The 11665-nt window shown below is 44.7% G+C and overlaps 1 protein-coding gene across 1 annotated transcript in view; it reads right to left on the bottom strand.

Annotated features, from left to right (window-relative positions):
- Nucleotides 1-1206: 1206 nt before the first annotated feature.
- Nucleotides 1207-11665, bottom strand: part of LOC114069896 (mucin-6) — a 51721-nt gene continuing 41262 nt past the window's right edge. The window contains exons 26-36 of the mRNA XM_027907006.1: nt 11059-11202; nt 10474-10536; nt 9827-9868; nt 8500-8679; nt 7117-7386; nt 6421-6462; nt 5775-6057; nt 4193-4662; nt 3233-3673; nt 1407-1847; nt 1207-1340 (exon numbers count right to left, since the gene is read on the bottom strand). Of these exons, the coding sequence (XP_027762807.1) occupies nt 1207-1340; nt 1407-1847; nt 3233-3673; nt 4193-4662; nt 5775-6057; nt 6421-6462; nt 7117-7386; nt 8500-8679; nt 9827-9868; nt 10474-10536; nt 11059-11202 (2510 nt within the window). The remainder of the gene's footprint in view (nt 1341-1406; nt 1848-3232; nt 3674-4192; nt 4663-5774; nt 6058-6420; nt 6463-7116; nt 7387-8499; nt 8680-9826; nt 9869-10473; nt 10537-11058; nt 11203-11665) is intronic.

The following is an 11665-nucleotide window of genomic DNA, read 5'->3' as shown; positions in this document are numbered from 1 at the left end:
GAGACATAAACATGATCAGTGGAGAGACTTGGCGAGCTGGGCCTGTTGAATCCTGAGAAGAGAAGGCTGAGAGGGAATCTCATGATTGTACACAAATATCTCAAAGGCAGGTGCCAAGAGCATGGAGGCAGACTTTTTTTGTTGGTGCCCAGTGACAGAACAAGGAGCAATGGCCATGGAATAAAGCACAAGAAATTCCACTACTCAACATGAGGAACAACTTCTTTATGTTGAGAAGGGCAGAGCCGTGGAAGAGGCTCTCTCCCCATAGAGACTGTGGAATCTCCTTCTCTGGAAAAATTCAAAACCTATCTGGAAACATTCCAGTGTTACCTGCATTTAGAGACCCCTTCTTGGCAGGCAGGTAATGATATTCAGAGGTCCCTTCCAATCCTAACAAGTTTGGGATTCTTTGAGCAGCAGGACATGTAGCAGGAAGGCTTACCAGGCTGTGAGGAGCTCAGCCATGTTGAAAACACAGTGGAAGAAGCAGAAGGAGCAGGGGATGGCACTGTACTGGTTTTGGCTGTGGTGGGTGCAGAGGTCTCTGTTGTTGGAGACTCTTGTGGAGCACTTGTCATGAGGGAAGAGGGCTTGGTTATTAGGGTTGTGGGTGTAGGCCTGGGGCTGGTGCTTGGAGCTGCTGTGGAATAGAGTGTGGAAGTGGGAGCAGATGGCAGCCGGGTGCTGAGTGGGCTGCTGGGGGCAGGCGGAGAGCTGGGATTTGGAGATGTTGTTGCCAGAGGGAGTTCTGTGCTGCTTGGTGGGCTGGTCTCTGTGGAGACAGAGGTCTTGGAGGTGCTGCTGATGGAGGTGGTGACCGTGGTCTTGTGTGTGGTCAGAGGTGGCTCAATGTGTGGCTCAGTTGACTTCTTATGGGTGAAGGCTGTTGGGAGGAAAGCACAGGTCAATTGGGGATGAGGGAAAGAGTGGAAGGGAAAGGAGATAGGGTGTAAGTTTTGAACTAGAAGCATGAGTAAAAATAGTAGCTCTGGGCTGCAAAAATATTCTTGGTAAAGGGGGGGAACTGGGGTTGTGGCTTCTCCCTAAAAGCTGTGTTCATTTTCCCGTCCAAAAAAAGTGGAAAAGGACAGGGTGCCTTCCAACAGACAAATTCGCTCTGCCACTTCCTGGAAACGTGTCTATCCAGATGTGCATGTCTCCCTTCAAGGAATAGGTAGGCTCTAAGGACTGCTGACTCTGAGCCTATGAGGCCAGACTACAGGGGCTAGACCAGTGCCACAGGGCCATAGCAAAGGACAGGCATAGCACATTGAGGATGTGAAAAAATATTGGGAATGGAGAGCAATTCAGAAAAAATGTGCAACTGGTCTGCACTCCTAGAAAAGAAGAAGGGAAAAGGGAGAGCAGGCAGAAGCAGTGGGACAAAATGGAGTGGGTCTTACCAGGCTGTGAGGAGCTCATCTGTGTTGAGGACATGGTCGAGGAGGCAGAAGGAGCAGGGGATGGCACTGTGCTGGTTTTGGCTGTGGTGGGTGCAGAGGTCTCTGTTGTAGGAGACTCCTGTGGAACACTTGTCATGGGGGAAGAGGGCTTGGGCCTCAGGGTTGTGGGTGTAGGCCTGGGGCTGGTGCTTGGAGCTGCTGTGGAATAGAGTGTGGAAGTGGGAGCAGATGGCAGCCGGGTGCTGAGTGGGCTGCTGGGGGCAGGTGGAGAGCTGGGATTTGGAGATGATGTTGCCAGAGGGAGTTCTGTGCTGCTTGGTGGGCTGGTCTCTGTGGAGACAGAGGTCTTGGAGGTGCTGCTGATGGAGGCGGAGGCCGTGGTCTTGTGTGTGGTCAGAGGTGGCTCAATGTGTGGCTCAGTCGACTTTTTATGGGTGATGGCTGTTGGGAGGAAAGCACAGGTCAGTTGGGGATGAGGGAAAGAGTGGAAGGCAGAGGAGGTGGGCAGAAACCTTGGCTAATGCATTGGGTAAGAAAAGCAGGTCCATATCACACTGAGTCTCTTTGGTCAAGATGGAAGATTAGGCTTTTGGCTCCTTCCTGGAGCCTCCACGTCCTGCTTAGATCCTGTCATGGCCAAAGTGTGTGCCAGGTGATGGTGGGGTGACCTGGCTGGATGCAAAGTTCCTACCCAGCCACTCGCTCACTGCCACTCATCAGACATGGGGAGAGAAATGAAGAGGCCAAAGCAGAAATACCCACACTTTTCTGGATAGAAGCAATTTTCAGAAGTGAAGAAACTAAAGGAAAAATGAACTCAGACCCACCCATGAGGTGCAAAGGCAGTCACTCACTGCCTCACTCTGCTGGCCAATGCCCAGCCAGTCTCCAAGCAATGGCTACTTTTGAAAAACTGCCCTGTCCCCTCCTTGCCCACTCCCTGTCTGGCAAGAGAACAGGAGGAGAAACACAGGTGGCCTGGATGCTCTGCTAGCACTCCTCAGCAATCACTAAAGCATTTGTGTGCCATCAACACTGGCTCAGACCCGCAGCTAAAACACAGCACCAGGAACCCTGCTAGGAACAGAAATTGATTTCACCCAAAGCAGAGTCATTGCTCAGGCCCAGAAATTCATCTGGAAGGAGGCTGGCCAAAGGCAGTGGGAATGGAGGGCCCAACACCCAAACAAATGCACAAATGAGATGTCGTTCTTAGATGGATGAATAAAGGGAAGGAAAGGAGGGAGGCAGGGAGGGAAGGAGAGTAGAAGGAAGGGAAAGCAGCAGGGAGAGGGTGGAAAAGGGATGCAGGGAGCTGGGAGGAGCAGACACGAGAGATGTAGAGGAGGCACACGAAAATGATCAATGGATTCTAGCATCTTTCATATTTGGACAGACTGTTGATAGGCCTGTTGAGTCTAGAGTAGAGAAGACTGAGAGGGGATCTCATCATTGTATACTAGTATCTCAAAGGCGGATGCCAAGAGGATGTTGACACTTTTGTGTTGGCACCCAGCAACAGGACAAGGCACTAAAATAAACTAAAATAAACTAAAACACAAAATTCCTCGGGTTTAATTAACCCAAGGAACAACTTCTTCACATTTTGGATGGCAGAGCAGTGGAACAGTCTCCCCAGGGAGATTGTGGAGTATCCCTCTGTGGAGACATTCAAAACGCATCTAGACGTATTGTCTTAGCGTAACCTACACTAAGAGACCCCTTTTTTAGCAGGGATGTTGGACTAGATAATGTCCAGAGGTCCCTTCAAACCCTAAGAATTCTGGGATTCTGAGAGCAGTGGGACACAGAGGAGTGGGTCTTACCGGGCTGTGAGGAGCTCAGCCATGTTGAGGACACAGTGGAAGAAGCAGAAGGAGCAGGCGATGGCACTGTGCTGGTTTTGGCTGTGGTGGGTGCAGAGGACTCTGTTGTAGGAGACTCTTGTGGAGCACTTGTCATGGGGGAAGAGGGCTTGGGCCTCAGGGTTGTGGGTGTAGGCCTGGGGCTGGTGCTTGGAGCTGCTGTGGAATAGAGTGTGGAAGTGGGAGCAGATGGCAGCCGGGTGCTGAGTGGGCTGCTGGGGGCAGGCGGAGAGCTGGGATTTGGAGATGTTGTTGCCAGAGGGAGTTCTGTGCTGCTTGGTGGGCTGGTCTCTGTGGAGACAGAGGTCTTGGAGGTGCTGCTGATGGAGGTGGAGGCCGTGGTCTTGTGTGTGGTCAGAGGTGGCTCAATGTGTGGCTCAGTTGACTTTTTATGGGTGAAGGCTGTTGGGAGGAAAGCACAGGTCAGTTGGGGATGAGGGAAGGAGGGGAAGGGAAAGGAGATGGGTATAAGTTTTGAACTAGAAGCATGAGTAAAAATAGTAGCTCTGGGCTGCAAAAATATTCTTGGTAAAGGGGGAGAATTGGGGTTGTGGCTTCTCCCTAAAAGCTGTGTTCATTTTCCCCTCTAAAAAAATTGGAAAAGGACAGGGTGCCTTCCAACAGACAAGTTCGCTCTGCCGCTTCCTGGAAACGTGTCTATCCAGATGTGCATGTCTCCCTTCAAGGAATAGGTAGGCTCTAAGGACTGCTGACTCTGAGCCTATGAGGCCAGACTACAGGGGCTAGACCAGTGCCACAGGGCCATAGCAAAGGACAGGCATAGCACATTGAGGATGTGAAAAAATACTGGGAATGGAGAGCAATTCAGAAAAAATGTGCAACTGGTCTGCACTCCTAGAAAAGAAGAAGGGAAAAGGGAGAGCAGGCAGAAGCAGTGGGACACAGAGGAGTGGGTCTTACCAGGCTGTGAGGAGCTCATCTGTGTTGAGGACACAGTGGAAGAAGCAGAAGGAGCAGGCGATGGCACTGTGCTGGTTTTGGCTGTGGTGGGTGCAGAGGTCTCTGTTGTAGGAGACTCTTGTGGAGCACTTGTCATGGGGGAAGAGGGCTTGGGCCTCAGGGTTGTGGGTGTAGGCCTGGGGCTGGTGCTTGGAGCTGCTGTGGAATAGAGTGTGGAAGTGGGAGCAGATGGCAGCCGGGTGCTGAGTGGGCTGCTGGGGGCAGGTGAAGAGCTGGGATTTGGAGATGATGTTGCCAGAGGGAGTTCTGTGCTGCTTGGTGTCTCTGTGGAGACAGAGGTCTTGGAGGTGCTGCTGATGGAGGTGGAGGCCGTGGTCTTGTGTGTGGTCAGAGGTGGCTCAATGTGTGGCTCAGTTGACTTTTTATGGGTGATGGCTGTTGGGAGGAAAGCACAGGTCAGTTTTACGTTGCTGATTTGATGAGAAGTTGGGTGATGTCTACAGTTCTAGTTTGGAGGCTTTGTGCTAGGTTATGGGTCAGGATGGGAGACTGTGGCCCCAGTAATTAATTTTTGTTTGTTTGGGGTTTTTTTTGTTGGTGGTGGTTTTTTTTTTTTGGAATTGAACAAAAGTATTTATTATCTTTAATATGTCCCATCATGCCCTGCGTCATTTGATATTTGTTTGCTGCAGACCATTTTGAAGATCGACCTCTAGCAATTTGTTTGTTATCTTCTTCTTCCTGGAACTACTGAGTTGGGAAGAGTTATCTCTACTTTCATGTGCAGTATTTACTTGTTTACTGTTAGTTTAAAATTTACGTGGTGTAGACTGTGCTGGTAAGGATCCATTGGAAGCTGTGGCTACTGGGACATGGATGCACTGGCCATGAATGACTCCTCTCTCTCTCATGACCAGAGTACTCATCTGTTACTACTTCACTAGCTGGTGTATTATCTCTGATTGGCTTCCCTGCTACAAAGAACTGGATGAGAGAAAAGATCAGTTGAGTCTTGGGAAGGATTGTGGACAAAACCTGTTGTGGTATCTCCTCAAAAGAGGATCAACAGTAAGACAACTCAGGTATGTGAATGTGTCTAAGAGAACTTTAGTGTGGAGTTGAGCGTACACTTTTTTCATCACCCTCCACTTACGACTCTTTAGTACTCAGGGTCAGCATTGGTCAGTGAGATGGTATTTGTTGAACCACCCTTTTCATGGGTGTGCCAGGGCCTGGGCATCCTTTGGCTGGAGATGATGGCTTGGGTTATGTCTCTCACCCAAAACTGTCCTGAGTTGTAAACTGCAGATGCATTTCCAGCTTCACTGCTTTTTTTCCCCCCAGTGCCCCACTGTGCGCTCAGGGCACCACTGTAAGAAGAGAGAGGTGTGTGTTAGCTTGCATGTGATTGGCAGTTTTAGGGCAGGAACTCATGGATGTCTGTACTCTGATAAAGGCCTGTGCCTCAGAGCCAAACCCCTGAATCAGAAAGGGAGGAGGATGTAGTCAGGGTCATGTGTGGGTCAGTCGCATGACCTGCTGGTGTTCCATGGGAATAACAGTGGGAATTGAGAACAAATACCAAAACTGATTCCTGTGCGGGACATGCTGCCTAGGAGAAAATGGTGGGAGCTGGAAGAAGCAGACAGAGCAGCAGGAAGGGCAGGAGGGAGCCTTACCAGGATGTGATGTTCCCAGCCGTGTCGAGGACACAGTTGAGGAAAGGGAAGAAGCAGATGAGGCTGAGGTGGCAGGCAAAGAGCTCGGGCTTGGAGATGTGCTGCTGGTGGATGTGGCAGGGTTGGTCTGTGTCTGCGTGACGAGATGCTGCGCAGGCTGTGTCCATGTTCTTATGTGGGTGACAACTACCGAGAGAAAAGCACAAGTTGATTGGAGGTGGCAGGGCAAGAACAGAAGGCAAAGGAGGTAGAAAATTCCCAGGCAGAACCCCCAGGTAATGGGGTAGAGGTAAGAAAGACAGAACTAGACCCCACTGAGTCTTACTGGGCAAGAGGGAAAAACAGGTCAATGGCTTTCCCCTCAAAAAATATGGGGCAAAACTGGGCCTGAAGTGTGCCTTCTGACAATTCAGCACCCCCTGCCTTATTCTGAAGCTCCTCAGAAAAGAGGCTCCCAGGCATTCCAGACTGGGCAAGAATATCACCTGAAAAGGCTGGAGTAAGTGAAGCAGAGTCTTAGGCCAAGGGCATCTGTCTATTCCCTCTTACCTTCTGGTTGGTGCAGAGTGGTTGTTGGGATTCCCTCACTCACTGTAAGGTAAGTAAGAATAAATATTAGTAATGTCTGGAAAGGTTCCTAGAGGAAGCTGTGATTGCTGACACAAGAAGCCCCAGATGTATGCACCCCAACAGTACTTTGTGGGAGACACATGGATTGGAAGAATGTACACCTGCCCTCCCTCTAGAGCAGAATTCCCACCACACCCTGTCACAGCCTCTGGTGTCAGCTGCTAACCTAGTAATTCATGTTGCCATAGAGCCTCTGAGGAGACTGTCCTTGTTGGTACACTGAGTGCCAGACAAAAAAAGAAAAAAAAAATCCTTTTATTTAATATTTATTGGTGGGAGTATTTGTTACACTGGCTAGGGGGAATATGTATTCTGTGGTCTGTGGGTTTTCAAGAACTTGCCTTGAGACATGGAGAGATTCTGTCTAAATTTGAGGGAAGTGTTGGAAGAGAAATGTTAGGTTTAAGATTATATTTGGATGTCAAATGCTTGCTCCATCGGCAAGACAAATTTCCATTTTAATCACGCTTCTTCAGTTATCCATGTCCTTTCCTATCTATCTGCAATGTTAAGACCACTAGTAAGAATGCTTGGGGTTTTTTTATTAAGCAGTACATTGACATATGTCCTGTGAGTGATGGCTTGGCCTGACAGATATCAAAAAGTGGTATTTACCTGCTGGTGGTAGTTTAGGCTTGCTGAAAGTTATGCTCTGAGACAGGGTTTGAGTAGATAGTGAGGAGGTTGTCATTTCCTCTTTGATAGTGGTCTTGAAGGGTGGTGAGGTGACCCTTACTGGCTCTGTCTCTGTTGATGCAGCAGTTGATGAGGCAGCAGGCGTAGACTTTGGTATAGTGGTCATGGTTCTCTTTGGTGTGGTAGTTATGGAAGGAGTAGTGATGGTTGTAGTCATGTTCAGTGTGGTAGAAATTGATGTTGTGTGTTCTTTTGGAGTAAAGGTAAATAGTACAATGTGAGTAATCAATTCATAGAATAATTAAAAATAGATAAATTATGAAGAAAATACCCATATTTTAGAGACCCTTTTTCACCTTGATCTTTTGAACATTTTCAGCGTCATTGTTGCACTCGTGTTCTCAAAAGCTTGTCAAATATTTCTGTACTTACATTTGTTTTCTACTGTCTCGTGCCTGTCCTTGTTCTCATTTTCTGTATTTTTTCTGTACTAGACTTTTTTAATGTAATTTTTATAAGAAGTTAGATTTATTGTCACTTATTGGCTACAGTCTGTGTGGGCGCTTTGCCCAAATCACAGTTTCATTGGCTACTATTATGTTCCAAATCAGCCACAGTTTTAGCTTTCTGTAATTCATACTAAAAAGTTAAATAACATTATACTATAGGACTTTCTTGTCCCAGTGCCCAAATTATCTGTCATAATGTCAGCTTTTGAAGCTGTGTTTTGAATCCTTTGGGACCTATTTTTAACTCTGCTTTCCCTGATAGCCAGGGTGCAAGATGGTTAATTAGCTGAAGTGCATGTTGGTGTGAGACTAAACGAGTCTCCACAAGCAATAGAATCAGAAAGTAATTTATGTTGGCAGGGTCATCCTCCTGAGAGCAGGACTCTAGAAGCCTAGACAAAGCTGCTACACCAATAGCTGTGTGAATCTGCTTTGGGCTTGCTTACATTATTCAGAGTTAACAGATTGGTTGTTCCTTGAGTATGACTGCATAACTGAACCAGCTGTGCAAAAGAGGCTGAAGCTGAGCTAATAAATCTAACTGGATCTGGGCTGGCTCACTGCTTACAGAACTTCTAATGTGCTTCTCAGATGAGTCACACAAGTGACTTTTGGTTATGTTTTTAACCTAGTGTCTATATCCTTTATCTTTCCATGCACTTTTGATCTACACTTCTGAACATCTCTGGTTTATAAACTCCTTTCTGGAAGCCTGTTTTGCCTACCTCACAGCTTGGAGTCTAATGCTTGGATGTTTTATGAGTTTGCAATGCTTTTCTAGGAAGTGGTATCTCAATTATGTATAGAGTGAGCTTACTGTAATTTATTTTAGACAGTAACACTAAAAACCTACCAGTTGTTGACTTTATTGTGACAAGAGGTTGTATGGGTGAAGTTCTGGGAACTGTAATTTTTGCAGTTATTGTTGGATTTGTAATCTCAGTTGATATAGCAGTTGCAGAAGAAGTACTAGGTACTGTTGGTAGGGTGCTTGTGGCAGAGCTTCTTGTTACTTCAGGCTGCACTGTTGTTACTAAGAGAAAAAAAATCAAAGGATAAGAAATAGTCCTCTATGACCTATTTATAATGCACCTATATGAACTGAATTTTTTTTTAAGTAAAAACACCACTTTTATAACTATCAGCAGTAACTACTATTAACATCTTTCAGATAAAGCCTTTTAGATGAAGCCTTTGAGAGCAGTTATCCATTGCTTCCTTTCCTATCATGTGCAGTGAATACATTAAACAGGTATTCATGCAGAAGCTTTATACCTTTTTCTTCACTTTACAGTGAATTTGGCATAAATACTTGTGCATAGCAGCAGAAATGGAATAGTATTTTATTATCCGCAGAACCCACAGTGTAATGTTTTCCAATACCATCTATCTTCAGGGAAACTAATGAATTTCTAACAAATTTAAGATTATTGTATATAGGTCCCTTTCCTGTATCAGCCTATAGGGATTTGGTATAGTCAGTCATATATTTCCATGAAGACTTAAGTTTTTGAAGTGCTATATGGTCAGTCACTGCAATGAGCAGGGACATCTTCAGCTAGATTAGGTTGCTCAAAGCCCAGTCCAACCTGCTCTCAAATGCTTCCAGGGATGGGGGCATCTACATCCTCTCTGGGCAACCTCTTCCAGTGTTTTACCACCCCCATAATAAACAATTTCTTCCTTATTTCTACTCTGAATCTACTCCCTTCCAGTTTAAAACCATTACCCCTTGTCCCATCACAACAGACCCAACTAAGTCTGTCCCCATCTTTCTTACAAGCCCCGTTCAAGTATTGAAAGGCTACAATGAGGCCTCTCTGGAGCCTTCTGTTCTCCAGGCTGAACAACACCAGGTCTCTCAGCCTTTCCTCACAGGAGAGGTGTTACAGCCCTCTGATCATCCTTCTGACCCTCCACTGCCTGGAACTGAGGACTGCACAGCACTTCAGGAGGGCTTTCATTAAAGCAGAGGGGCAAAATCACCTCCCTTCACCTGCTAGCCACGCTGCTTTTGATGCAGCCCAGCATATTATGGTACCAGGTCATTTTTCATCATTGCATCTTCTGCCCGTGAAACTGGTGATGCTACTATAAAACGTGAACAAGGGTATCATTGACTTTGTAAACACTTATCAGGACATGATATCAGTATGTAAATATTAGTTTGGTCAACTAACCTGGCGAAGATGTTTCAGGCGTGGTACTAGTGCTTTCTTCTCCTGTTGTGTAAAGGTAGAACAGGTTAAGTTTGTGAATAAAAGCATATTAAAATATTCCAAATAAGGCAAATTTCAGAGTGGATTCAAAGGATTGTGTTAATTAGTGAGGGATTCCTGGAAGTGTTTAAAATTACGTATTTCAGTGGCAAAATCCATATCGAAGGACTTAATTACAAATAAATAAATACATCTCAAAATAATAATGAACACTAGTAAGTTTTGCTATCGTCCTTATGACTTTTATGCTTAAGGGCACCTCATCCTTCAGGGATAATGGAACGTGGTTTTGTATGTAAATGAGATCACTAGCTGAGATTCTGAATACACACGTTAGAATTTTGTAATATGAAAAAAATTGTCCTGAAGTTTTTCTTACATCTGCATGAAAATCCAAACTCTGCACTTGAGTCTATCCAAAACATTATTTGATAAGATAGGTTTTCACAGAAGTAAACAATATGGCAATAAATCTTAAGTTAATTTTAAAAGAAAATCTCCAAAGAGATTTGCGAAGTAGAGTCCATTAGCTAAGTCTGATCTTCTCCTAAATGTTCTCTTTTTGGATGAAAAAAGTTAAATATCTCTGAGATATCTCTGCTGCTTACCACATGGCATGCACAAGTTCTTTTCATGGTCAAAGTATTCATCATGAGAGCAGTTGTAACAACCTGAAGAAAGGGAAAGAGAAGATTGTTTTACATTTCTCAGAAAAAGGCATTTAATTGATGCTGTTTAGCATCTAATATATTACATCTCTGCTATTAGAAAGTAGTATCAGTTGCAACATCATCTATTCAGGTAAGTATTTCCACTGTCATTCTCAGAAAGACCATCTGCCTATGTAGGATTTTTTTTGGTTTCTCCAGCTATACGCATTTGTTTAATAAAAATACTAACTGCTCTCTCCACATGTCTTCATCCCTAAGTACAGTGTATTCTTCTGATTTAATGCAAGTCAGAATTTCTCTTCCAGATAGGCTGAGCTCAGTATAAAGCTAGTTGTAGAACAGCTCCTGAGTTGACTATGTATTTTAAAACTGTAGTAGTAAGGGAAGGATCAGCAAAACTGCTTCAAATATACCCTCAATTAGAATACCACTATTTAACTGTGGTATGACTAATGTAAAAAACAACATTGAAAATAGTTATTATGTTACTGTTCCCTGGTTTAGAGTAGTATAGCTCATTACCTTCAATGTTGACATATTTGTAGTTTTGATTTGGGCAATTACAAGGCCTGTAATGCCAGGTGCACTTGTCATCATTGTAGCCAGAGGAATAAGCATTGTCAACTCCTTTTCTTTTATGAGAATTGTAGTACTCACAATAGACAGCTAAAAAAGGTAAAAGCAAGACAGAAATCAGATTTTTTCTTCAACTTAATGGTATAGTATTTTTGAAGTACTAAAGGGAGGACAAAATTAATAAAATAATAAAAAATTCACTGAAGTTATCAGCTTCTGATGTAAATTTATATTTTAACTCAGTGATGACAGTTTATTTTTTGCAAGTGCAGTATGCAAGCATTTCCACAATTTTTAATACACAATATAGTGAAATGTGGAAAAGAAACCATCAAAGATGACAACTCTAGTATTGACTCATAAGAAGCTCACACTTTTTTCCCCTCTATATAGAGTGTTCTGGAACACCTTGATATCTTTTTCCTGTTTTACAGTGTTCCAGCCAACACAACTGTCTTCATTTCCTTGACATCCACACAGATGGATTGTAGATTCATTGTAGCTAAAATGAAATATATTTTTTTACTATTTCATGCTTTCTCTGCTGACAAAT

This window comes from Empidonax traillii, unplaced genomic scaffold (assembly GCF_003031625.1).
Source record: "Empidonax traillii isolate 1590-97213 ecotype Southwest subspecies unplaced genomic scaffold, ASM303162v1 scaffold1391:size172105, whole genome shotgun sequence".
Lineage (NCBI taxonomy): Eukaryota > Metazoa > Chordata > Aves > Passeriformes > Tyrannidae > Empidonax > Empidonax traillii.
The sequence above is the reverse complement of the archived record's forward strand: the minus strand, read 5'-3'. Positions and strand labels throughout refer to the sequence as shown.